Genomic DNA, 24,112 nt, shown 5'->3' with positions numbered 1-24,112 from the left:
GCACCCAGAACCTTGGCTAGATGTTTAAGGGGGTGTCCGGCTGTGACACCCACCAGCTCCTTCAGCACCCTGGGATGAGACCCCATCCAGCCCCAACTGGTACAACCAATCTTTTGCGAATTCAGTGACCTCAAATGGAAAATCACTGCCCCTGCAGCCGTGATCCTCCAACCCTAGGGCACACAGATAAGCGGGTGGTGCTTGGCAGGGACGGCTGTGGGAGGGCAGGTGACCGGAGAAGGGCACCAGGAACAGTTAAAAGCAGAGAGGACGCCCAGAGAGACCAGTGAGTGCCCACAGGACTTTGCCAGCCTGAGTGGACCTGCTTGCCCCGAGGACGAGAGGATGCTTGGCGTGGCTTTCAGCATCGGGGTCCTGCTTGCCCTGGCAGGCAGCACGGTCGCCCACAACTGCGGTGAGTGTCAGCCCTCCCGTGGAGGCACCGGGAGTGAGACCGGTGGCCTTGCGAGGGGCTGCATGAAGGGGACATGGGGTGACCTCCCACCACGAGTGCCTGGTCCCTCTCCTTCCAGTCGCCTCGCACCATGTGGTCTCCAAGATGCTGCGACATTTGGAGGACTCTGTCAAGACGGACGAGCCACCGAACCCCAGTGTCCTGCTGGCCATGAACCTGGCTGGGGCCACCGGCAGTATCACCCACAAGCAGCTGCTGCAGGAGATAGAGAAGGAGGCCGTGAAGAGAGCCCAGAAAGGTAGGGAGGGGTGGGGGGTGCACTCCTGCCACAGCACCTGGTCCCAGCGGACCTGGTACCACAGGGTTGGCACTGCCATCTCTCTCCATCCCAGCCGCGGATGGGGGTGCCACATCCTGGCCCCCCATGTGCCCCGGCTGCTCTCTTGTCCCCACAGACATGACCTCGGGAGAGGTGGCTCTGTATGTGCTCGCCCTCATCTCCTCCTGTGAGAACCCCCGGCATGTCCAGGCCCTGGGGCAGAGCATCGACCTCCTCCGCATCCTGCAGGAGAAAACAGACGAGGACGTGGCCAGCCTGGGTACGCTGGGCTGGCTATGAGGGAGTATTTCACTCCAGAAGGGGTTGTTGGGTGTTGGAATGGGCTGCCCAGGGCAGGGGTGGAGTCCCCATCCCTGGAGGGGTTGAAGAGTGGGGTTGACCCAGCGCTGAGGGATCTGGTGGAGTTGAGAACGGTCAGGGTGAGGTTCATGGTTGGACTGGATGATCTTCAAGGGCTTTTCCAACCCAGATGATTCTGGGATGCTGTGGAGGGAGGGCTGGGGGGTGACAATCTCCCTCCCTGCATCCCGGCCCCCGTCAGCTTGCCGCACTTTGCTTTGCAGAGGTGGAGGGCATCCCGAAGACCACCCTGTACAGTGTGAGCCTGGATGCCCTGAGCCTGTGCCTGACAAAGGCAGGTGGCTACCAAGGGGCATCCGTGATCCTGGCCAAGCGGGTGCTGAGCCCCGACAGCCACCTCGATGTGGGTAAGGAATCTCTGCGGCCCCACTGTGTCCCCTCCACTTGCCATGTCCCTGTTCTTGCCAACGGGCTTGGTGGTGACCCCAGGATCCCGCAGACACCCGTGCCGTGGCGGCGCTGGCAATGGCATGCGCGTACAGCCACACGGACCTCCGTGACGTGCGGGAGCTGCTCTGGGAGGCACTGTCGACCGTGACCAATGGCTTCCTGGACGAGCAGGAGAAGGGCCATGGCATGATCGGGAACATCTACAGCACGGGACTGGCCCTGCAGGTATGGGGAGGGGGGGAGCTGCAGCACCGTAGCCACCCAGTCCCGGTCCTGAGGCTGCTCACGCTCTCTCCCACCTCCTCCGCAGGCGCTGCAGGCCACGGGCAAGTTTTACGCCCCACGGGAGTGGGACTGTGCCCAGGCCTTCTCCGTGGTGTACAAACATGACTACCAGTTGCCCATAGCCATCGCCCAGGTCCTGCCTGCCCTCGTGGGCAGATCCTACCTGGAAGCCGCTAGCCTGGACTGCGCCAAAACCAGTATGTACCCAAGCTTGCAGCCGTCCCTGTCCCCAAATCCGGGTACAACCGGGGTTCACAAAGGTTCAGCTGCTCCCACCCAGAGCACCCCCAGCCCCCGTGGGGATGATGCCCCGTGGCAGTGTGCCGGGCACCCATCCTACCTCTCTCCTCTCCCAGCACCCACCATCGAGGTGCACTACTCCATCATCAACAAGCTGCAGGGAAAGCACTTCAGCTACACCACCTCAGTGCAGGTCCCGAGTGGCTCCACGCTGCTCAAGGTGCTGCAGGCAGCGGAGGCAGAGAAACCCAAAATCTTTAGGTGAGAACCAGAGGGGCTGAGGGGGGCGCTGTGGCATCCCCCACCGAGCCCCAAGCCCACCCACCTCCCTGGTAGCTTCCAGACGGAGCAGACATCCTGGGGGCCCATGGTGGTCTCCATCCACGGGCTGGCTGCCAACTCGAATGACAGGACCTACTGGCAGTTCCTCAGCGGTGGGAAGCCCCTCCAAGAAGGTGAGCAGCCTGGGGTGGGGGACACGGGGGAACCGTGCTGGGGGACATGACATCCCGGCCTCACGCCTGTCCCTCCGCCGCAGGGGTCGGTACCTACAAGCCGCACGACGGGGAGCACATCGAGGCCATCTTCAGCACCTACTGAAGACACCGAGGGACGCCTGGCGCTGCCGGGACCACTGTGGCGGCAATGATAGAGTACACTCTGCATTTGCTAGTAGCCATGGCTAATAATTGTGCTAGTAGTCATAGTTAATGCACTTATGGGGACAATTATGAGGTTTCAAAACCTGGGCGAACAAGGCTTGGAATCGTGGTCGAGCTAACCTTGATTATTGTTAAGGAGTTTATTAAGAAGCAGCTTTGATCTCCAAACCCTAGACAATAAGCAGAACATCCTGGACCATAAAAGTGAACCTCTGGGATTACTTAACTTGGCAATGAAACTAACTTTGGAGAGTCTTGAAAGTGAACTACTTTCATTTTAATACAAAACCCACACCCCCAGGTCAAAAAGACCCCTGCCCAGGTTAAGACCCTTCCCCTGAGCATGTGGAGAAGCTTTATGGAAGCCCCTCTTATGATTGTGGGTTAATCACTAACCAATCAGTATCTAATAGGTGTGTCTGGGAAAGTACTAACTTCTGATTTTTGTGTACAAAAGGAGGGTGAAACCTGCTGTTGGGGCGCTTGACTTGTGGAAAAGCCCCCTGAGCACCCAGGCCTGAATAAACAGAGTGTCTCTCCTGGGCGTGTTAAGCCGGGTTATCACACAGCGGGCACACGCCGCTGCTCGACACCAGCAGTGAGGAGCCATTTGAGCTCAGCCCCGGGTGTGTCTGAGGGAGCAGCTCCCCGCACCCCTCCACCCCTGGGGGGACACAGGGCCGGGCCCCTCCGTGGGGACCAGGCCTTGGGAGGACGGTTGGGGCAGGCCCTGGGAGAGACGTGGGCGCCTCGGCGGGACACCGAGGCGGGGGGAATGTCCTGCCCGTGGGGACCCCGCCCCGGGGTGAGGGACCGGGGGCGACACTGCGGAGGGATTCCCCCCCGGAACTAATGTTTCCCTCCGCGTTTCCGGGGTGCGCCGGAAGTGACGGGCCGCGCTACCGGAAGTGTCCCCCGCCGGGCGGCAGCGAGGGGCGGGCCCATGGCGGCGCTCTCCGGGCACTTCCGGGCGGCGGCGGTGCGGCCCGGCGATGTGGCGATGGCGGCTGCCGCGGCCGCTCCTGGCCGGAGGAGGTCAGGGCAGCCCGGGCAGCGCCCCGCGGGGCCGCCGCTTGCCCTGGGCAGGGTCAGGGTAGCCCGGGGCGAGCGGGACTGGGTGCCTGTGTGCCAGAGCGGGGGTGCGCCGGTATCGGGACTCCCGGGCCCCGCGTTAACGGGGAAGGGGGGGGTTGGGAGTCCGGGACTCCCCGACCAGCTGTGGTGGCCGTGGGGGGATCCCGACGTTGACGGAGCGGCCCCCGCCCCCCCCCCGCTCTGAGCCCCCGCTCTGTCCCCCAGGTGCCGGCGGCGTCGCCGTTCCCCGGGCAGGCCAGGGCTGGACCCTCCCCTGCGCGGGGACAAGGGACATGGTCAGGAGAGGGGGTTTTTGGTGGCACCAGCAGCCGCCAGCGGGTCTGGCCACGCTTTGCTGCTCACTGTGTCACGGCAGACTGAGCCACCGGGTCCCCTTGTCCCCTCCTGGCCTTGATGTCTGCGGCTGGCACATCCCCCCGACACCGACTGCCGCGGGGAGCTGGGGCGGGAGGAGGCGGTGGTCGCGGTTCTTTAATTCCCGTTACAATAAAGATCCGCGCTGACGCCCGCCCTGCGCCTCTCCTCTCCGTGCACAACGCGATGCCGGGGTGCTGCGGGGACAAGTGGGGTGCTGGCACCCCCAAACACCCGCAGCAGGGGTTGAGCACGGCTCCGGCTCAGCTCACGGCAGCTGTGGCATCGTGGCCGGGCTGGCGGCTTTAGCCGAGGGGTCTGGGATCAGCCCGTTTTTGGGGTGACACAGCCCCTCGGAGTGATGTGACAGGGGAGTGCGGGGCTGGGGACACCCCCTAAGCCCCACGGATTCCGCCGGGCTGGGCCAGACCATCGTCCCCCCCGTGATTTTGGGTAAGTCATGGCGATGGGGACATGTCCCTGCCGTGGCAGAGCCACGTCCCGGTGCTGCACAGGACCAGCTCACACCTGCCCCGCTGCCCACCCTGTCCCCATCCCTTGTCCCCCCCTCCCCAGCCCTGTGCCACCCTCGGCCCCGCCTCACAGCCCCTCTCTCCCCTCACAGAAGAAGATCTTGATCATGATATGCTGCATCGTCCTCATCATCATCTTGGCTGCCAGCATTGGGAGCATCTTCGCCTGAGACCCCCCCACCCGCTGCCCTCCAGGTGACCGCAGTTGGGGGACAGTTGGGGTCTCTGCTACCACCCCACTCCCGGGGAGTAGGTTGGGGCCTCGGTGGGGTTAATCCGGGTGGGATTCACCCCCCTCGGACTTGCCAGCATCCCCGTAAGATGCCGGCACAGACCGGGCGTCCCCCGGCAGCCACATCGGGGAGGGATGGGAGCCACATCCCCTTCCTCAGCTTCGCCTCATCTTCCTCCCCGTTGCAGGTGGCCTTCACCCCTCCTGCCCCCGCATCGCCCGGATGATCCCGCCTGCGGCTCTGGCCATTGGAGAGACCCCGACCGCCAGCTCCCGGGACCCTCCTGCCAAGCCCTCGGTCCCCAGAGCCCCCAAGGACATCCCTCGCGTCCCTGGAGGAGTGGAGACCACCTGCCCCGCTCCCCAATTCCCTCCCACCAACGCCCCAACGTCCCCCCTCGCTCCCCATCCTCTCTTTGGCCGACGGTCAGCAGCCTCTGCGTCAAAGCAGCCCCCTCCTCGGCGGCACAGAGCGGCCGCGTTCCTCCCCGGGGCAGCGTATGGGCGATGTAGAGGATTCTGCCTGGCTCGGGGTGGAAGGAGGAACCTTTCCCCTCGCTCAAGAGCTCATCTGCGGCGACTTCTTCACCTCGCCAGCTCTTCGGATGCGCAGCCACCTCCGCCGGAGTCTTCCTCCTCAATAAAGAGATCACCCACGCTCTGCTGCGTGTCTCAGCGGTGGGAAACAAGCCCTGCTGCGTTCATCACCTCCGCGACGCTCCTGGCCCCGTGTTTGCACCTCCAAAAAAAAAAACCCCACAGTGGCCGATGTAGGTTCTTGGGGGAAGGTTTAATTAAAGCAGCCCCCTCCCCAGCTGCTCGTTAAATTCGGTGTTTCAGGAAGAATTTGCCCCAGTAGCGTCCCTTTAGCCGCAGGTCGTAGGGGCTGAGGTACTTGCGCATCCCCAGCATGTTGGCGGTGACGATGCGCTCGAAGGTCCAGGGGTTTTGGTTGTTGAGTTTCTTCTCCTCTTCCTCCCGCCGCATCTGCTCGAGGCTCTGGCGGCTGACGGGGATGGCGGGGAAGGGCAGTTTCATGGCCACCTGCTTGAGGAAGGGTTTCACCTCCTCAAACTCGCAGCGCCCGCCTACCTCCACCACCAATCGCCCGCTCTTCACCGCCGTCACGTAGTGATCGATGGGGCCCTTCCCGCCCCCCATGCGGTGCCCCAGGCTCTTCCGCGTCACCGGTTTGTAAGGGGCCGGCACACGCCAGATGGCAAACATGGTCTTGGGGTCCATGTTGCGGCCGATGGTCAGGCGGATCATCTCGAAGTGGCCCCAGTGGAGGTAACCACCCCCCATGGCCTGTGGGGGGAAGGACAGGGCACCTCAGGGATGAGCTGGGGGGGGACGAGGGGGACAGAGGTTCCCCTGTCCTGCCCTGTGCCACCAGCCAACTCCGCACCCTTTACACGTGCTTTTGGGGGGTGAAACTGCCTCACTGAGGACACCTCACAGAATCATCTGGGTTGGAAAAGCCCTTGAAGATCATCCAGTCCAACCATGAACCTCACCCTGACCGTTCTCAACTCCACCAGATCCCTCAGCGCTGGGTCAACCCTACTCTTCAACCCCTCCAGGGATGGGGACTCCACCCCTGCCCTGGGCAGCCCATTCCAACGCCCAACAACCCCTTCTGCAAAGAAATACTTCCTAAGAGCCAGTCTGACCCTGCCCTGGCGCAGCTTGAGGCCATTCCCTCTTGTCCTGTCGCTTGTTCCTTGGTTCAAGAGACTCATCCCCCCTCTCTGCACCCTCCTTTCAGGGAGTTGTAGAGGGCCATGAGGTCTCCCCTCAGCCTCCTCTTCTCCAGACTAAACCCCCCCAGTTCCCTCAGCCGCTCCCCATCACACCTGTGCTCCAGACCCTGCACCAGCTCCGTTGCCCTTCTCTGGACACACTCGAGTCATTCAATGGCCTTTTGGAGCGAGGGGCCCAAAACTGAACCCAGTCATCGAGGGGCGGCCTCACCAGTGCCGAGTACAGGGGAAAGATCCCTTCCCTGTCCCTGCTGGCCACGCTATTGCTGATACAAGCCAGGATACCAGTGGCCTTCTTGGCCACCTGGGCACACTGCTGGCTCCTGTTCAGCCGGCTGGCAATCAACCCCCCCAGGTCCCTCTCTGACTGGCAGCTCTCCAGCCACTCCTCCCCAGGCCTGTAGTGCTGCTGGGGGTTGTTGTGGCCCAAGGGCAGAACCCGGCATTTGGCCTTAGTGAAACTCCCCCAGTTGCCCTCAGCCCATCGCTCCAGCCTGTCCAGGTCTCTCTGCAGAGCCTCCCTGCCCTCGAGCAGATCAACACTCCCACCCAACTGGGGGTTGTCTGCAAACTGACTGAGGGTGCACTTGATCCCCTCGTCTAGATCATCAATAAAACTTATCACCTTAAAGCTGCCTTTCTAATTTAAGATCGGTATTATGATCCTTATGCCCTCACTGGGGAAAGCAGAGCCATACCTGACAGAGGTAGCTCAGTTAATCCAGGTTTTCAGAGCCAGTTTAGCACCAGTCCCCTCTGGTTGCTGCTGTGTTTGGGAGTTTTCACCCCCCACGGGAGGGCTCAGCACCAAACAGGGGTCTCCAGTGTGGGGGAGCCCACTCCTGCACGCTCCCCACCTCCTTGCCCAGGCTGCCCAAACGCAGTCCCCGACCCCTCTGTGCTTCTCCCCCCAGCTCCGGCTGGGCCCGTCCCGCTCACCAGGATCCCGTACTGGCCCTGGGTGAACTCGGTGGCCTCCTGGGAGGGGCCGCGGATGTCACGCAGCTGCCGGGGCTCCCGCTTGACCTTGGGCACCGCCGGGACCTTTTCCATGAACTTCAGCTTCGTCTTCTCGGGGAAGACGATACCTGCCAGGGGACACACACGTGAGGGTCACCGGCCCCGGGACACCCCGGTGCAGGGGGACACGGGCAGCAGCAGATCGAGGCGGGGGGTGTACCCGCCATCCCCGTGGGTGTTTCTTTCCCCCTCGTGCACCCCCTTACCGCTGTAGTCCGAGGGCAGCGCGTATTTCTTGAGGCCTGCCCGGGGAACGGCGACGCCGCCGGCACCTGGGGGACAGAGCGGGGGCTCAGAGCGGGGGGGGGGGGCGGGGGCCGCTCCGTCAACGTCGGGATCCCCCCACGGCCACCACAGCTGGTCGGGGAGTCCCGGACTCCCAACCCCCCCCTTCCCCGTTAACGCGGGGCCCGGGAGTCCCGATACCGGCGCACCCCCGCTCTGGCACACAGGCACCCAGTCCCGCTCGCCCCGGGCTACCCTGACCCTGCCCAGGGCAAGCGGCGGCCCCGCGGGGCGCTGCCCGGGCTGCCCTGACCTCCTCCGGCCAGGAGCGGCCGCGGCAGCCGCCATCGCCACATCGCCGGGCCGCACCGCCGCCGCCCGGAAGTGCCCGGAGAGCGCCGCCATGGGCCCGCCCCTCGCTGCCGCCCGGCGGGGGACACTTCCGGTAGCGCGGCCCGTCACTTCCGGCGCACCCCGGAAACGCGGAGGGAAACATTAGTTCCGGGGGGGAATCCCTCCGCAGTGTCGCCCCCGGTCCCTCACCCCGGGGCGGGGTCCCCACGGGCAGGACATTCCCCCCGCCTCGGTGTCCCGCCGAGGCGCCCACGTCTCTCCCAGGGCCTGCCCCAACCGTCCTCCCAAGGCCTGGTCCCCACGGAGGGGCCCGGCCCTGTGTCCCCCCAGGGGTGGAGGGGTGCGGGGAGCTGCTCCCTCAGACACACCCGGGGCTGAGCTCAAATGGCTCCTCACTGCTGGTGTCGAGCAGCGGCGTGTGCCCGCTGTGTGATAACCCGGCTTAACACGCCCAGGAGAGACACTCTGTTTATTCAGGCCTGGGTGCTCAGGGGGCTTTTCCACAAGTCAAGCGCCCCAACAGCAGGTTTCACCCTCCTTTTGTACACAAAAATCAGAAGTTAGTACTTTCCCAGACACACCTATTAGATACTGATTGGTTAGTGATTAACCCACAATCATAAGAGGGGCTTCCATAAAGCTTCTCCACATGCTCAGGGGAAGGGTCTTAACCTGGGCAGGGGTCTTTTTGACCTGGGGGTGTGGGTTTTGTATTAAAATGAAAGTAGTTCACTTTCAAGACTCTCCAAAGTTAGTTTCATTGCCAAGTTAAGTAATCCCAGAGGTTCACTTTTATGGTCCAGGATGTTCTGCTTATTGTCTAGGGTTTGGAGATCAAAGCTGCTTCTTAATAAACTCCTTAACAATAATCAAGGTTAGCTCGACCACGATTCCAAGCCTTGTTCGCCCAGGTTTTGAAACCTCATAATTGTCCCCATAAGTGCATTAACTATGACTACTAGCACAATTATTAGCCATGGCTACTAGCAAATGCAGAGTGTACTCTATCATTGCCGCCACAGTGGTCCCGGCAGCGCCAGGCGTCCCTCGGTGTCTTCAGTAGGTGCTGAAGATGGCCTCGATGTGCTCCCCGTCGTGCGGCTTGTAGGTACCGACCCCTGCGGCGGAGGGACAGGCGTGAGGCCGGGATGTCATGTCCCCCAGCACGGTTCCCCCGTGTCCCCCACCCCAGGCTGCTCACCTTCTTGGAGGGGCTTCCCACCGCTGAGGAACTGCCAGTAGGTCCTGTCATTCGAGTTGGCAGCCAGCCCGTGGATGGAGACCACCATGGGCCCCCAGGATGTCTGCTCCGTCTGGAAGCTACCAGGGAGGTGGGTGGGCTTGGGGCTCGGTGGGGGATGCCACAGCGCCCCCCTCAGCCCCTCTGGTTCTCACCTAAAGATTTTGGGTTTCTCTGCCTCCGCTGCCTGCAGCACCTTGAGCAGCGTGGAGCCACTCGGGACCTGCACTGAGGTGGTGTAGCTGAAGTGCTTTCCCTGCAGCTTGTTGATGATGGAGTAGTGCACCTCGATGGTGGGTGCTGGGAGAGGAGAGAGGTAGGATGGGTGCCCGGCACACTGCCACGGGGCATCATCCCCACGGGGGCTGGGGGTGCTCTGGGTGGGAGCAGCTGAACCTTTGTGAACCCCGGTTGTACCTGGATTTGGGGACAGGGACGGCTGCAAGCTTGGGTACATACTGGTTTTGACGCAGCCCGGGCTAACCACATCCAGGTAGGATCTGCCCGCGAGGGCAGGCAGGACCTGGGCGATGGCCATGGACAACTGGTAGTCATGTTTGTACACCACGGAGAAGGCCTGGGCACAGTCCCACTCCCGTGGGGCGTAAAACTTGCCCGTGGCCTGCAGCGCCTGCGGAGGAGGTGGGAGAGAGCGTGAGCAGCCTCAGGACCGGGACTGGGTGGCTACGGTGCTGCAGCTCCCCCCCTCCCCATACCTGCAGGGCCAGTCCCGTGCTGTAGATGTTCCCGATCATGCCATGGCCCTTCTCCTGCTCGTCCAGGAAGCCGTTGGTCACGTTCCGCAGTGCCTTCAAGAGCAGCTCCCGCACGTCACGGAGGTCCGTGTGGCTGTACGCGCATGCCATCGCCATTGCTGCCACGGCACGGGTGTCTGCGGGATCCCGGGGTCACCACCAAGTTCATTGCCAGGAGCGGGGACACGGCAAGCAGAGGGGACATGGTGGGGCCGCAGAGGTTCCTTACCCACATCGAGGTGGCTGTCGGGGCTCAGCACCCACTTGGCCAGGATCACGGATGGCGCTTGGTAGCCACCTGCCTTTGTCAGGCACAGGCTCAGGGCATCCAGGCTCACACTGTACAGGGTCGTCTTTGGGACGCCCTTCATCACTGCAAAGCAAAGTGCAGCAAGCTGATGGGGGCCGGGATGCAGGGAGGGAGACTGTCACCCCCAGCCCTCCCTCCACAGCATCCCAGAATCATCTGGGTTGGAAAAGCCCTTGAAGATCATCCAGTCCAACCATGAACCTCACCCTGACCGTTCTCAACTCCACCAGATCCCTCAGCGCTGGGTCAACCCCACTCTTCAACCCCTCCAGGGATGGGGACTCCACCCCTGCCCTGGGCAGCCCATTCCAACACCCAACAACCCCTTCTGCAAAGAAATACTTCCTCATAAGCCAGCCCAGCGTACCCAGGCTGGCCACCTCCTCGTCTGTTTTCTCCTGCAGGATGCTGATGAGGTCGATGCTCTTCCCCATGGCCTGGACGTGCCGGGGGTCCTTGCAGGAGGAGTTGAGGGCGAGCACATACAGAGCCACCTCTCCCGAGGTCATGTCTGTGGGGACAAGAGAGCAGCCGGGACACACGGAGGGCCAGGATGTGGCACCCCCATCCGCGGCCAGGGTGGAGAGAATTGGCAGTGCCAAGCCTGCAGTACCAGATCCGCTGGGACCAGGTGCCGTGGCAGGAGTGCACCCTCCACCCCTCCCTACCTTTCTGGGCTCTCTTCACGGCCTCCTTCTCTATCTCCTGCAGCAGCTGATTTTGGACACTACTATTGGGGGCCCCGGCCAGGTTCATGGCCAGCAGGACACTGGGGTTCGGCGGCTCACCTGGCTTGACAGAGTCCTCCAATTGTTGCAGCATCTTGGAGACCACATGGTATGAGGCAACTGGAAGGAGAGGGACCAGGCACTCGTGGTGGGAGGTCACCAGGGACCCATGTCCCCTTCACGCAGCCCCTCGCAAGGCCACCGGTCTCACTCCCAGTGCCTCCACAGGAGGGCTGACACTCACCGCAGTTGTGGGCGACCGTGCTGCCTGCCAGGGCAAGCAGGACCCCGATGCTGAAAGCCACACCAAGCATCCTCTCGTCCTTGGGGCAAGCAGGTCCACTCAGGCTGGCAAAGTCCTGTGGGCACTCACTGGTCTCTCTGGGCGTCCTCTCTGCTTTTAACTGCTCCTGGTGCCTTCTCCGGTCACCTGCCCTCCCACAGCCGTCCCTGCCAAGCACCACCCGCTTATCTGTGTGCCCAAGGGTTGGAGGATCACGGCTGCAGGGGCAGTGATTTTCCATTTGAGGTCACTGAATTCGCAAAAGACTGGTTGTACCAGTTGGGGCTGGATGGGGACTCATCCCAGGGTGCTGAAGGAGCTGGTGGGTGTCACAGCCGGACACCCCCTTAAACATCTAGCCAAGGTTCTGGGTGCCCGGGGAGGTCCCCGCTGGCTGGAAGCTCACCAGCCGTATCCCAGTTCGCAAGAAGGGGTTGTACTTCCAGGGAACTACAGATCTGTGAGTCTAAACTCAGTTCCTGGAAAAATTATGGAGAATATTAATCTGGGTACTCCCGTAATGCATTTAAAGAATTATGCAACCATCAGGCAGAGTCAACATGGGTTGAGGAAGGGAAGGTCCCATCTAACTGGTTTGATATCCTGATGTGGTAAGTTCCTCACCTTGTAGATGACGGGAAGGTGGTGGATGTTGTTTTTCTGGATTTTAGTAAAGGTTTTGGTCCTGTCCTTCACAGCATCCTTCTGGAGAAGGTGTCCAGCTGTGAGATGAGCAGGGACAGGGTGCGTTGGGTGAGCAACTGGCTGGACGGGGCTCAAAGTGGGGTAGGAAATGGGGCTACATCTGGCTGGAGACCAGTCACTGCCGTTGATACCAAACTGGGAGGTGCTGGTGGCTCTCTCGAGGGACAAGAGCCCTGCAGAGGATCTGGCTGGATGGGAAATAGCAGGAAATTTAAGAAGAAATGCTGGATTCTGCACCTGGGATGGGGTGCACTGGTGGGGAACCTTCCTTACTGGTGTGGGTGAGCCCGCAGGGGCCACGGTTACGCAGCAGCTCTGCCTCCTGCACCGCGCTCTGGGCAGGACGTGGGGGCTCGGGGCAAGCTCCGGGTCCACCGACTGGGTCATCTTCTGCCCCAGGCTGCTTGCCATGGGCTACAGGGGTGTCATGGGCTCCCAAGGGCTGTACTCCCATGACCAGCCCGGCCCGTCTCACTGTCCCCACTGTCACCCCTTCCCCTGCTTGCTGCCCCACACCAGAGCCCGGAGGTGTCTGGGATGGGGAGGGTGGGCTGGGGGTGTCCCCCCTTGTCGCAGCACAGCCCAAGGGACAGGGGTCAGTGCCCTTCTGTGCCTCAGTTTCCCCACAGGCTCTGCAGTGGGAAGGTGCCCCAAGAATATGCTCATCACCCTGCCTGTGGCGACTACCCTGCTTTTAGGGACCGGAGATTGACCCCCACCTTCTCCATCACCCCCCCAGGGCAGGGACAGGGACTGGTGGGGCAACAACCAGGAGCAGGGGAAGGAGCAGAGCTGGAGAAAGGACAGGGATGGAGATGGGGGCTCTTGATTTGCACCGTGGGAGGAGGAGAGGGAACTGGGCATTGGAAGGATGATTCAGGAAATTACAGGCCTGTCAGCTTGATGTTGGTGCCCAGGAAGCTGATGGAGCAGGTCATCAGTAGCAGCTCATGAGTACGATCACACAACACGTGTGGAACAACCAGATGGTCAGGCCCAGTCAGCATGGGTTTATGAAAGGCAGGTCCTGCTGACAAACCTGATCTCTTCTACGACAGGGCGACCTGCTTATTGGATGAGGGAAAGGCTGTGGATCTTGTTTACCTTGACTTCAGTAAGGCCTTTGACACCGTTTCCCACAGCATTCTCCTGGCGAAACTGACTGCTCAAGGCTTGGATGATCGCACGCTTTGCTGGGTAAAAAACTGGCTGGATGGCCGGGCCCAAAGAGTTGTGGTGAACGGCGTTAAATCCAGTTGGCGGCTGGTCACAAGTGGTGTCCCCCAGGGCTCGGTTTTGGGGCCACTCCTGTTTAACATCTTTATTGATGATCTAGACGAGGGGATCAAGTGCACCCTCAGTCAGTTTGCAGACAACCCCCAGTTGGGTGGGAGTGTTGATGTGCTCAAGGGCAGGGAGGCTCTGCAGAGAGACCTGGACAGGCTGGAGCGATGGGCTGAGGGCAACTGGGGGAGTTTCACTAAGGCCAAATGCCAGGTTCTGCCCTTGGGCCACAACAACCCCCAGCAGCGCTACAGGCCTGGGGAGGAGTGGCTGGAGAGCTGCCAGTCAGAGAGGGACCTGGGGGGGTTGATTGCCAGCTGGCTGAACAGGAGCCAGCAGTGTGCCCAGGTGGCCAAGAAGGCCACTGGTATCCTGGCTTGTATCAGCAATAGCGTGGCCAGCAGGGACAGGGAAGGGATCTTACCCCTGTGCTCGGCACTGGTGAGGCCGCCCCTCGATGACTGGGTTCAGTTTTGGGCCCCTCGCTCCAAAAGGCCATTGAATGACTCGAGTGTGTCCAGAGAAGGGCAACGGAGCTGGTGCAGGGTCTGGAGCACAGGTGTGATGGGGAGCGGCTGAGGGAACTGGGGGGGTTTAGTCTGGAGAAGAGGAGGCTGAGGGGAGACCTGAAAGGAGGGTGCAGAGAGGGGGGATGAGTCTCTTGAACCAAGGAACAAGCGACAGGACAAGAGGGAATGGCCTCAAGCTGCGCCAGGGCAGGGTCAGACTGGCTCTTAGGAAGTATTTCTTTGCAGAAGGGGTTGTTGGGCGTTGGAATGGGCTGCCCAGGGCAGGGGTGGAGTCCCCATCCCTGGAGGGGTTGAAGAGTGGGGTTGACCCAGCGCTGAGGGATCTGGTGGAGTTGAGAACGGTCAGGGTGAGGTTCATGGTAGGACTGGATGATCTTCAAGGGCTTTTCCAACCCAGATGATTCTGTGAGGTGTCCTCAGTGAGGCAGTTTCACCCCCCAAAAGCACGTGTAAAGGGTGCGGAGTTGGCTGGTGGCACAGGGCAGGACAGGGGAACCTCTGTCCCCCTCGTCCCCCCCCAGCTCATCCCTGAGGTGCCCTGTCCTTCCCCCCACAGGCCATGGGGGGTGGTTACCTCCACTGGGGCCACTTCGAGATGATCCGCCTGACCATCGGCCGCAACATGGACCCCAAGACCATGTTTGCCATCTGGCGTGTGCCGGCCCCTTACAAACCGGTGACGCGGAAGAGCCTGGGGCACCGCATGGGGGGCGGGAAGGGCCCCATCGATCACTACGTGACGGCGGTGAAGAGCGGGCGATTGGTGGTGGAGGTAGGCGGGCGCTGCGAGTTTGAGGAGGTGAAACCCTTCCTCAAGCAGGTGGCCATGAAACTGCCCTTCCCCGCCATCCCCGTCAGCCGCCAGAGCCTCGAGCAGATGCGGCGGGAGGAAGAGGAGAAGAAACTCAACAACCAAAACCCCTGGACCTTCGAGCGCATCGTCACCGCCAACATGCTGGGGATGCGCAAGTACCTCAGCCCCTACGACCTGCGGCTAAAGGGACGCTACTGGGGCAAATTCTTCCTGAAACACCGAATTTAACGAGCAGCTGGGGAGGGGGCTGCTTTAATTAAACCTTCCCCCAAGAACCTACGTCGGCCGCTGTGGGTTTTTTTTTTTTGGAGGTGCAAACACGGGGCCAGGAGCGTCGCGGAGGTGATGAACGCAGCAGGGCTTGTTTCCCACCGCTGAGACACGCAGCAGAGCGTGGGTGATCTCTTTATTGAGGAGGAAGACTCCGGCGGAGGTGGCTGCGCATCCGAAGAGCTGGCGAGGTGAAGAAGTCGCCGCAGATGAGCTCTTGAGCGAGGGGAAAGGTTCCTCCTTCCACCCCGAGCCAGGCAGAATCCTCTACGTCGCCCATACGCTGCCCCGGGGAGGAACGCGGCCGCTCTGTGCCGCCGAGGAGGGGGCTGCTTTGATGCAGAGGCTGCTGACCGTCGGCCAAAGAGAGGATGGGGAGCGAGGGGGGACGTTGGGGCGTTGGTGGGAGGGAATTGGGGAGCGGGGCAGGTGGTCTCCACTCCTCCAGGGACGCGAGGGATGTCCTTGGGGGCTCTGGGGACCGAGGGCTTGGCAGGAGGGTCCCGGGAGCTGGCGGTCGGGGTCTCTCCAATGGCCAGAGCCGCAGGCGGGATCATCCGGGCGATGTGGGGGCAGGAGGGGTGAAGGCCACCTGCAACGGGGAGGAAGATGAGGCGAAGCTGAGGAAGGGGATGTGGCTCCCATCCCTCCCCGATGTGGCTGCCGGGGGACGCCCGGTCTGTGCCGGCATCTTACGGGGATGCTGGCAAGTCCGAGGGGGGTGAATCCCACCCGGATTAACCCCACCGAGGCCCCAACCTACTCCCCGGGAGTGGGGTGGTAGCAGAGACCCCAACTGTCCCCCAACTGCGGTCACCTGGAGGGCAGCGGGTGGGGGGGTCTCAGGCGAAGATGCTCCCAATGCTGGCAGCCAAGATGATGATGAGGACGATGCAGCATATCATGATCAAGATCTTCTTCTGTGAGGGGAGAGAGGGGCTGTGAGGCGGGGCCGAGGGTGGCACAGGGCTGGGGAGGGGGGGACAAGGGATGGGGACAGGGTGGGCAGCGGGGCAGGTGTGAGCTGGTCCTGTGCAGCACCGGGACGTGGCTCTGCCACGGCAGGGACACGTCCCCATCGCCATGACTTACCCAAAATCACGGGGGGGACGATGGTCTGGCCCAGCCCGGCGGAATCCGTGGGGCTTAGGGGGTGTCCCCAGCCCCGCACTCCCCTGTCACATCACTCCGAGGGGCTGTGTCACCCCAAAAACGGGCTGATCCCAGACCCCTCGGCTAAAGCCGCCAGCCTGGCCACGATGCCACGGCTGCCGTGAGCTGAGCCGGAGCCGTGCTCAACCCCTGCTGCGGGTGTTTGGGGGTGCCAGCACCCCACTTGTCCCCGCAGCACCCCGGCATCGCGTTGTGCACGGAGAGGAGAGGCGCAGGGCGGGCGTCAGCGCGGATCTTTATTGTAACGGGAATTAAAGAACCGCGACCACCGCCTCCTCCCGCCCCAGCTCCCCGCGGCAGTCGGTGTCGGGGGGATGTGCCAGCCGCAGACATCAAGGCCAGGAGGGGACAAGGGGCCCTGGTGGCTCAGTCTGCCGTGACACAGTGAGCAGCAAAGCGTGGCCAGACCCGCTGGCGGCTGCTGGTGCCACCAAAAACCCCCTCTCCTGACCATGTCCCTTGTCCCCGCGCAGGGGAGGGTCCAGCCCTGGCCTGCTCCGAGCGAGGCACTTCGTCTCCTCTCGCTGGGGCTGTGGCACCGGTTGCCACATCCCGGTGGTGCTGGTGTGGCCCCCTCGCTCCCCCCAGCAAGATCTGGGGGGCCGGGAGAAGTTCATTTATCAGTAAAAGGAGAATAAATAGTCCTGTCCCCGCAGGGGACATGAGGACAAGGGGCAGATCCCAGGGACTGGCGGGGTCGCAGGGGATGGTTTGGTGGAGGAGAGGACTCCGGTGTCGGGGAGGTGGGGGGGCGGGAGGGGGGCAGTGGTGCCAAGCTGGAGTCCAGGGTGGGAGCCGGAACACTGCGGGTGAGGGCAGCGGGTCTGGGAGAGGAGGGGGCCAGGCTGCGGTGCTGGGGAGGGTCCCACTGGGAGACGTCGCTGCTGGGATGGTCGGAAGCGTCTGGAGGAGAGGGAAAGGGGGAGATGTCAGCCCCCAAGTTGGAGAGGATGGCGGGGAGAGGGACGAGGGGCTGAGGGAGGGCCTGGTGGGGATGGGAGACCGACATGGGGAGCTGAAATCCAGACCCTGAGGCACCGCAGGGCCCCGCACACCGCAGACACGAGGCCACCGGCCGGCAAGCACCCAGCCCCAAAGGCAGCAGCAGAAACCAAAGCACCAAAGAGCCAGACCCTGGCACGGGGGCCGCAAAGCCCCACGGCAGCCCAGCCGTGGCTGTTCGCCATCCCCAAACCCTCTGGGGCACCGTGGCCCCGTGGTGGGGCTCCTCTCACCCCCCCACCCCCCTGACACTTACAGACCACAGCCCCCGCTTTGAGGGTTATTTCTTGTTTAGCCCCACAGAAAGTCCGATGATGAGGGCAACTATCGCCAGCAAGAGCACCACTACCGCTGCCAAAATCAGCATCTTCTGGAGGGGGCAAGAGGGGAGGCGGGGGCCAGTTACGCCTGCCCTGTGGTGAGGGGCGGGACGCAGAGAGCAGAGGTGGGCGCAAAGGAGCCCAGAAGAGACAGAGATGCTGCAGACCCGGGGACAGGGCAGGAGGGGCTGAGCCCTCACCAGCTCATCACACCTGAGGGTAGGAGGGGGCTCAGGGCTGGGACTGGTAGGGGGGACAGAGAGGGACAGAGGTGCCAACCCTGTGGAGGTCACGAGGGAGGAGCAGGGACCAGTTGGGGTGGCTGGGAGTCACTGGGAGTAGGTGGGAGCCATTGGGGTCATCTGGGGGACCACTGGGGGACATGAGGAGTGGCTGGGGGACATGAGGAGTGGCTGGAGGACACGAGGTGGCTGGGGGCCACAAGGGGTGGCTGTGGGACATGAGAGGTGGCTGGAGGACACAGGGGGACATGGTGGGTGCCTTTGGGATGCTGGGGGCTATGGAGGGGACACTGGGGGACACTGGGGCCGTTGGTCCATCTCACCCTCCTGGCCTCACTTTGGTACTTCACGGCCTTTTTGGTGTCGGCCACGGCCCGCTCCACAAAGCCGACGGACTGGTCCATGTTGCTCTCTATGCGGTCGATCATGGCTCCCTATGGGGCACGGAGTGGGGGCGGCGGGGCGAAGCCAGAGAGAGACAGAAAGAGAGGCGGGGGACAGCACACACACGCTGAGAGCACCCAGGGGTGCTGGCACCCACCCACCTTGCGTGCCTGGCCCTGGTACTGCAGCGCCTTCTTGGTCTGCTGCCTCGCCTGCTCCACATGCTCGGCTGCGTGCAGCACGTGTTGCTCCACGTTATCCAGCAGCCCACCCTGGGGGGGGACGGGAGAGGGGACAGGCTGAGCGTGGACCCGGTGGCAGGGTCCCCACAGCATGTGGCAGGGTCCCCACAGCACATGGCACAGCCCCACGGCGCAGATACTCACCCTTCCCCGGCACACACAGTGGCTCCTCGCATTGCATGGGGGGGCACAGGGACACAGGGAGGGGCTGAGAGAGGGGCCGGGACCACCGCGGGGTGGGGTGCACCCCTGTCTCCCTCCCCCAAACCCCCCCCAGGCTCGGGTGCTGGGTGGCCCCATGGGGACTTGTGCATCGGTCACCCCCCAGCCCCGCAGGGCTCCAGGCCTGGGTCCCACTGCACGTGGCCCTGTGCTGCCCTGTGTGGCCCTGTGTCACCTCGTGTCCCCATGGAGCCCTCTGCAGCCCTGAGTGCCAGTCTCTGCTCGTTCCCATGCACAGGTCCCTGCTTGTCCCTGCTTGTCCCCATTCAGCCCCATGCACAGGTCCCTCTGCCTGTCCTCTCACACAGGTCCCTGCTTGTCCCTGCCTGTCCCCATGCCACCCTGTGCCAAGGTCCCTGCCTGTCCCCATACAGCTCCTGCCTCTCCCCATGCAGCCCTCACACAGGTCCCTGCTTGTCCCTATGCCACCCTATGCCAAGGTCCCTGCCTGTCCCCATACAGCCCTTGCACAGGTCCCTGCCTGTCCCCATGCCACCCCATGCACAGGTCCCTGCTCGTCCCTGCCTGTCCCCATGCAGCCCTTGCACAGGTCCCTGCTTGTCCCTGTGCCGCCCTGTGCCAAAGTTCCTGCTTGTCCCCACGCAGCCCTCGCACATGTCCCTGCTTGTCCCTACTTGTCCCCACGTGCAGGTCCCTGCCAGTGCCCGTGCCACTCGTACCTGGTTCTCCACCAGCATGGCGATGTCGACGAACATGTCATGGAGCTCCTTGATGCTGCTCTCCAGCCGCACGATGTCCTTGTGCCGCCCCTCGATCTCGCTCAGCGCCTGCTTCGAGATCTGCGAGTCCATGATCTGCAAATGGAGCGGGAGGCGGAGTGGGGGGGCCGTCAGCGGGGGGGTCCTGGCTCCCCATGTCCCCCCCGTGTCCCTCCCGGTGTCCCCTGGCACGGCGGGTGCTCACCCCCGAGGTGAAGATGGAGGGGTTCCCGCTCTCCAGCATCTCCTCCAGCTCCTCATCTGTCGTGTTCTTGCCGGCTGCAGGGGCGGGGGGGGCAGTGGCAGCAACAGGCCCCGCCCACTCCACGAAGGGGCGGGGTCTGGATGACCCGACCACACCCACTTTGTGAAAGGGGTGGGGTCTTTAATGCCCAACTCCACCCACTTTCCCAAAGGGGCGGGGTCTGTAGGGACTGGCTCCACCCACTTTCCCAAAGGGGCAGGGTCTGTAGGGACTGGCTCCGCCCACTTTCACAAAGGGGGTGTCTGTAGGGGTGGCTCCGCCCACTTTCCTCAAGGGGGGTGTCTGTAGGGGCTGGCTCCACCCACTTTCCCAAAGGGGCGGGGTTCTTTAGGTCCTGGCTCCACCCACTTCACAAAGGGGCGGGGTCTGCATAAGGCCCCGCCCACTTCCCAGAAGGGCGGGGCCGGGGGTGCACGCACTGATCTCCAGCTGGCGCTGGATCCGGCCCTTGCTGCGCTCCCGGAAGTCGACCTGCGCCTCGTTGTACTTGGTCATGACGTCAACGAACTTGCGGGACAGGACCGAATGCTGGGGATGGGGACAAGGACATGGGGCTGGGGACACCCCAGGCATGGCACCTCTCCAGCTCCCGGGGGACAGGACCCAGTGATGGGGACAGGGACAAGGACATGGGGCTGGGGACACCCCAGGCATGGCACCTCCCCAGCCCCCAAGGGACAGGACCAAATGCTGAGGATGGGGACAAGGACATGGGACACCCCAGGCATGGCATGTCCCAACCCAGGGGGTCAGGACCCAGTGCTGTGGACAGGAATGGGGACACAGGACACCCCAGGCATGGCTTGTCCCCATGGGCCATTTTCCCAGGGGACAGGACCAAGGACATGGGTGTGAGGCTGGGGACACCCCAGGCTTGGCATGTCCCAGCCCCAGGGGACAGGGCCAACTGCTGGGCACAGGGACACCCCAGGCAATGCCCCGGGGGAGCAAGGACAGGGATGTGACACTGGGGACACCCCTGGCTTGGCACAACCCTGGCCCAGGGGACAAGACGAAGTGCTGGGGCTGGGGAGAGGGGCATGAGGCCCCCAGGACCCAGGAGCTGGCATGTCCCAACCCATGGGGGACAGGAGAGAGTGTTGGGGACAGGGCGGAGGGACATGAAGCCTGGGAGCACCCAGATATGGGTGCTGCTGGGGACAGAGATGGGAGACATGGGGACACCCAGGACAGGTCACCTCCCCAGCCCGTGGGGGACAGGGTGGGACCTGGGGATGCTGGGTGGGGACAGCCCCGACAGCAGATCCCAGAGACTGGAACTCACCTGGGACTTGCGTATCCGGAGGTCGGCAGAGGACCGTGCTTCTTCCTGCTCAATGTTCCTCTCCATGCCTGGTGACAGCCCGTCAGGAACCTTCCCCATGGCCCCAGTGTCCCCAGCACACCCTGCCCTTCCCATGGGGACGTGGGGACGTGCAGGGTTGGGTCACATGGTGGCAAGGACATGGCCACTCACTCTTCAGCTTGTTGCGGACGCTGTTGGCCATTTTCTTGATCTCCGCCGTCAGCTGCTCCAGGTCGTCTTTGGTCTCTGTGGGGTCACTGCAGGTGAGCTGGGGAAGCCACCGGCAGGGACATCCCCAGGAAGGGGACCCGTGACCTGGGGAGGGCGACACAGCCACTGCACTCACTCTGCTCAGGGATGGGGGCTGAGAGGATGATGCTGTAGAGCTTCTTGGCCTCCTCCACGTTCTCTGCGATCTTGTCGATGTTTTGCCGGGTCTCTTCGATCTAGACAAGCCAGGGAGGTTGTGGGGGGGGTCTGGAGGCAGCTCTGTGCCCCCCAGCCCCGCGCCCACCCCCCCCGTCTCACCTCCGAGAAAAACTCATCCATGAACGCCGTGTTGTCGACGGCGATTTCCAGCTCCTCGGTGTCATCGTCCGTGTCCTGCTTCTGCGGGGTACAGCGGGCAGCGCTCAGGGGTGGCACCCCGCTGCCTGCACCCAGGGACCCTGGGGAGACCCCCCGGGGGGACAGCCACCCCACGGGGCTAGTGTGGCTACCAGCCAGCCAGCCCAGCTCTGCAGGCTCAGGGGAGCACAAGGAGGGAGCAGCCGTGGGGACACGGTGGCCCAGGGCAGGGGGACATCTGCGGTGGGTGGGGGGGACACGACGCTGAGCTCGTCTCACATCTGGCTGCGCATGGCCGGGGAATTAAGGGATTGCTGGGCTTGGATGGAGGGAGGGGATGAGGATGGGGACGGGGACGGGACAGGGACAAGGTTTTACGGACCCGACCTTTGTCCCGTGGCAGGTCTGAGCAGCGCCGGGGCTCAGCGGGGGGCCCAAAAGAGGCTGTTGCCCATCACCCTGGCGTCACGCCTGGCCCCCCACCCATGGGCTCCCAGCTCTGTCCCTTCCCAGGGTGCCAGTCCCGGTCGTTTCACCTCCCCTCGCTCCCCTCAGCTCTGCCAGCACCCCGGGGGTACCCAATGCCTGGCTGTGGCATCCCCAAGGAGGGGGGCAGACCCTGGCTGGGGACCCCCCGCCCTCCAACCTCCTCCCTCCGAAGTAAAAATAAAATTAATCCCTTCTCTCCCTCCAAGGGTTTTATCTGATGGCTTTGTAATCCCCGCTAAATCCCTGCCAAGCCTCCCTGCCACGGCTGCCTGCCCCATGCCGGGGCCTGGGCAGAAGCTGGGGGGCTGCTGGGACCCCCATTACCCCGGGAGAGCCGGTACTGGGGTGGGGAGGCCCCCGGGAAGAGGGGGGCAGCAGGGCCCCACAGCAGGGCAGGCAAAGGGAGGAGGAAGCGGTGATGGGGAGCGCGGCGAGGCGTGGGGCGCAGGTTGGGGTGCTGGTCACTGCGGGCACCCCACATCCACTCCCTGCCCCCCCGGGGGATGGACCCCCCTGCCCCACACAGCCCGGGTGGGGGCTGGTGTCTCCCCATTGCACCCCCACAGCATGGGGGGAACAGCCCTTGTCTGGGAGTTGATGTCCCCCCAAAATACCCCCCCCAAAGCACTCCCAAACGGCACAGAGGGCTGCCCCCCCCCAGCCCTTTCCTCCTGACACCCCCATTGCTGTGGGGCTGGCACTCAGGGCCCCCCCCATCCCCGTGGTGCCCCCATCCACCATGGGGAGGGGACTCAGGGCCCCCCATTCCCATGACACCCCCATCCACCATGGGGTGGGGTCTCGGTGACATCCATCACCCCCGTGATGTCTCCACCCACCACAGCCCTGGGTCTCGGGGCACCCCCCCCGTCTCCACGGCACCATAGAGGGGGGTCTCAGGGACCCCCCATCCCCTTGACACCCAGTTTCCCCAGGAGCAGGGTCCCAGCGAGCCCCGGGGACCCCCACCCCACCAGGTGCCCCCCATCCCCTCTCCACCCTGGGGGGCGTCTCTCACCGCCTTGAGTTGCTCCAGTCGGTCCTTCATGGTGCCCCCAAGGGCTGGCGGGGCGCGGGGGGGTCCCCGTCCTCACCCACCGCAGGGATGGGGGATGCCGCCCTCGGTCCTCCCTGGCTGGCCAGGCCTCCTACATCCAGGCGAGGTGGCGGGTGGCCCTGTCCCCTTCCCTGTCCCCAAGCCCTGGGGCTGTCCCTTCACTAATCCTCAGTGACAGGCACAAGGAAGGCAGGAAGGCGCCGAGGGGAGGGACGAGGTGGAGCCACCCTTCACCTGGGACACCCGGGGACACCGGACCCGTTAAAGGCGACGGCTTCTGGGTGCCCCCGGCCACTCCGGGAAGTGGTGGCGAGGTGGGGGCGGATGTGGGGTGGCCCTGGCTCGGAGGCGATGAGGAAGCTGGTCACCACTGGGGAGAGGGGACAGAGCTGGGGAGAGGGGACAGAGCTGGGGACACAGCTGAGACACACGGCTATGGATAGGGGTCACAGCCAGGGGGACACGGCTGCGGAGGGGGTCACAGCTGGGGGGACATAGCTGGGGGTAGGGGACACGGCTGGGGGTTAAGGGACATGGCTGGGGATAGGGGACATCGTTGGGGACACAGCTGGGGGGACACGGGTGTGGATAGGGGTCACAGATGGAGGGACACGGCTGCGGAGAGGGGACATGGCTGGAGACACATCTGGGGACAGGGGACATGTGTGGGGACACAGCTGGGGGGATACAGGTGTGGGTAAGGGCATGGCTGGGGACACAGCTGGTGACATGGTGATGGATATGGGGCACAGCTGGGGGGACACAGCTGGGGATAGTGGACACGGGTGGGTGGGACACAGATACGGATGAGGTGACAGCTGGGGGACAGGGATAGGGGATCGCACCCGCGCGGAATAAAAAAGGGGCGTCTGCCCCTTTAAGAGCAGCCCTGGGGCGGGGCGGTGCCTTCAAGGTCCGCGAGGGGGCGTGGTTCTCC

General features: G+C 63.5%; 5 protein-coding genes across 10 annotated transcripts; 2 read left to right on the top strand and 3 right to left on the bottom strand.

Moving 5' to 3' along the window:
- The first annotated feature begins 5 nt into the window (after positions 1–5).
- Positions 6–3,232, top strand: LOC141950075 (cobalamin binding intrinsic factor-like). The gene is made up of 10 exons (XM_074884476.1): positions 6–99; positions 209–415; positions 534–713; positions 871–1,014; positions 1,319–1,462; positions 1,555–1,730; positions 1,816–1,987; positions 2,147–2,291; positions 2,367–2,485; positions 2,569–3,232. The coding sequence occupies exons 1-10, from the start codon at positions 21–23 to the stop codon at positions 2,628–2,630; spliced, it is 1,428 nt and encodes a 475-aa protein (XP_074740577.1). The 5' UTR covers positions 6–20; the 3' UTR covers positions 2,631–3,232.
- A 2,445-nt stretch (positions 3,233–5,677) lies between these two features.
- On the bottom strand, positions 5,678–8,328 carry MRPL16 (mitochondrial ribosomal protein L16). Its single transcript, XM_074884835.1, has 4 exons — positions 8,228–8,328; positions 7,896–7,961; positions 7,609–7,757; positions 5,678–6,214 (listed from the first exon to the last, which is right to left on the bottom strand). Exons 1-4 carry the CDS (start codon positions 8,268–8,270, stop codon positions 5,729–5,731), a joined length of 744 nt encoding a protein of 247 aa, XP_074740936.1. The 5' UTR covers positions 8,271–8,328; the 3' UTR covers positions 5,678–5,728.
- Positions 8,329–8,722: 394 nt separating this feature from the next.
- On the bottom strand, positions 8,723–11,615 carry CBLIF (cobalamin binding intrinsic factor). Its single transcript, XM_074884594.1, has 9 exons — positions 11,546–11,615; positions 11,242–11,421; positions 10,941–11,084; positions 10,493–10,636; positions 10,225–10,400; positions 9,905–10,139; positions 9,664–9,808; positions 9,470–9,588; positions 8,723–9,386 (listed from the first exon to the last, which is right to left on the bottom strand). Exons 1-9 carry the CDS (start codon positions 11,613–11,615, stop codon positions 9,325–9,327), a joined length of 1,275 nt encoding a protein of 424 aa, XP_074740695.1. The 3' UTR covers positions 8,723–9,324.
- A 2,952-nt stretch (positions 11,616–14,567) lies between these two features.
- LOC141950209 (large ribosomal subunit protein uL16m-like) lies at positions 14,568–15,196 on the top strand. Its single transcript, XM_074884743.1, has one exon. It carries the CDS (start codon positions 14,663–14,665, stop codon positions 15,143–15,145), a length of 483 nt encoding a protein of 160 aa, XP_074740844.1. The 5' UTR covers positions 14,568–14,662; the 3' UTR covers positions 15,146–15,196.
- A 110-nt stretch (positions 15,197–15,306) lies between these two features.
- Positions 15,307–23,483, bottom strand: STX3 (syntaxin 3). 6 transcript variants are annotated; one of them, XM_074884741.1, is made up of 11 exons: positions 23,137–23,482; positions 21,591–21,671; positions 21,409–21,508; positions 21,234–21,308; positions 21,042–21,109; positions 20,176–20,284; positions 19,697–19,770; positions 19,453–19,587; positions 18,470–18,580; positions 16,005–16,107; positions 15,307–15,779 (listed from the first exon to the last, which is right to left on the bottom strand). In XM_074884741.1, exons 1-10 carry the CDS (start codon positions 23,164–23,166, stop codon positions 16,030–16,032), a joined length of 861 nt encoding a protein of 286 aa, XP_074740842.1. In that variant the 5' UTR covers positions 23,167–23,482; the 3' UTR covers positions 15,307–15,779; positions 16,005–16,029. The 6 variants fall into 6 exon arrangements, with proteins under 6 accessions (XP_074740842.1, XP_074740841.1, XP_074740838.1 ...); XM_074884740.1 differs by lacking the exon at positions 18,470–18,580 and adding an exon at positions 18,248–18,358 and having other exon boundaries at positions 23,137–23,480; XM_074884739.1 differs by lacking the exons at positions 15,307–15,779; positions 16,005–16,107 and adding exons at positions 17,166–17,263; positions 17,619–17,729 and having other exon boundaries at positions 23,137–23,483.
- Between the last annotated feature and the right edge of the window lie 629 nt (positions 23,484–24,112).

The sequence above is a fragment of the Strix uralensis genome, chromosome 15 (assembly GCF_047716275.1).
Source record: "Strix uralensis isolate ZFMK-TIS-50842 chromosome 15, bStrUra1, whole genome shotgun sequence".
Lineage (NCBI taxonomy): Eukaryota > Metazoa > Chordata > Aves > Strigiformes > Strigidae > Strix > Strix uralensis.
Note: the sequence above shows the minus strand (reverse complement) of the source record. Positions and strands in the feature narration are given on the sequence as shown.

What these genes read in the sequence shown, in the direction of transcription:
- LOC141950075 (XM_074884476.1), top strand. Translation starts at nt 21, where the DNA reads ATGTTTAAGGGGGTGTCCGGCTGTGACACCCACCAGCTCCTTCAGCAC. An exon ending in CGAGGACGTGGCCAGCCTGG is followed by an intron (nt 1,015 to 1,318) that starts GTACGCTGGGCT and finishes TTTGCTTTGCAG; the next exon opens with AGGTGGAGGGCATCCCGAAG. An exon ending in TGGGAAGCCCCTCCAAGAAG is followed by an intron (nt 2,486 to 2,568) that starts GTGAGCAGCCTG and finishes CCTCCGCCGCAG; the next exon opens with GGGTCGGTACCTACAAGCCG.
- MRPL16 (XM_074884835.1), bottom strand. Translation starts at nt 8,270, where the DNA reads ATGTGGCGATGGCGGCTGCCGCGGCCGCTCCTGGCCGGAGGAG. An exon ending in GCCGCTCCTGGCCGGAGGAG is followed by an intron (nt 7,962 to 8,227) that starts GTCAGGGCAGCC and finishes TCTGTCCCCCAG; the next exon opens with GTGCCGGCGGCGTCGCCGTT. An exon ending in AGGGCCAGTACGGGATCCTG is followed by an intron (nt 6,215 to 7,608) that starts GTGAGCGGGACG and finishes TTCCCCCCACAG; the next exon opens with GCCATGGGGGGTGGTTACCT.
- CBLIF (XM_074884594.1), bottom strand. Translation starts at nt 11,615, where the DNA reads ATGCTTGGTGTGGCTTTCAGCATCGGGGTCCTGCTTGCCCTGGCAGGC. An exon ending in TACAACCGGGGTTCACAAAG is followed by an intron (nt 9,809 to 9,904) that starts GTTCAGCTGCTC and finishes CTCCTCTCCCAG; the next exon opens with CACCCACCATCGAGGTGCAC. An exon ending in GAGAAACCCAAAATCTTTAG is followed by an intron (nt 9,589 to 9,663) that starts GTGAGAACCAGA and finishes CCTCCCTGGTAG; the next exon opens with CTTCCAGACGGAGCAGACAT.
- LOC141950209 (XM_074884743.1), top strand. Translation starts at nt 14,663, where the DNA reads ATGGGGGGTGGTTACCTCCACTGGGGCCACTTCGAGATGATCCGCCTG.
- STX3 (XM_074884737.1), bottom strand. Translation starts at nt 23,166, where the DNA reads ATGAAGGACCGACTGGAGCAACTCAAGGCG. An exon ending in GACTGGAGCAACTCAAGGCG is followed by an intron (nt 21,672 to 23,136) that starts GTGAGAGACGCC and finishes TGTACCCCGCAG; the next exon opens with AAGCAGGACACGGACGATGA. An exon ending in CCTCCATCTTCACCTCGGGG is followed by an intron (nt 19,588 to 19,696) that starts GTGAGCACCCGC and finishes CTCCATTTGCAG; the next exon opens with ATCATGGACTCGCAGATCTC.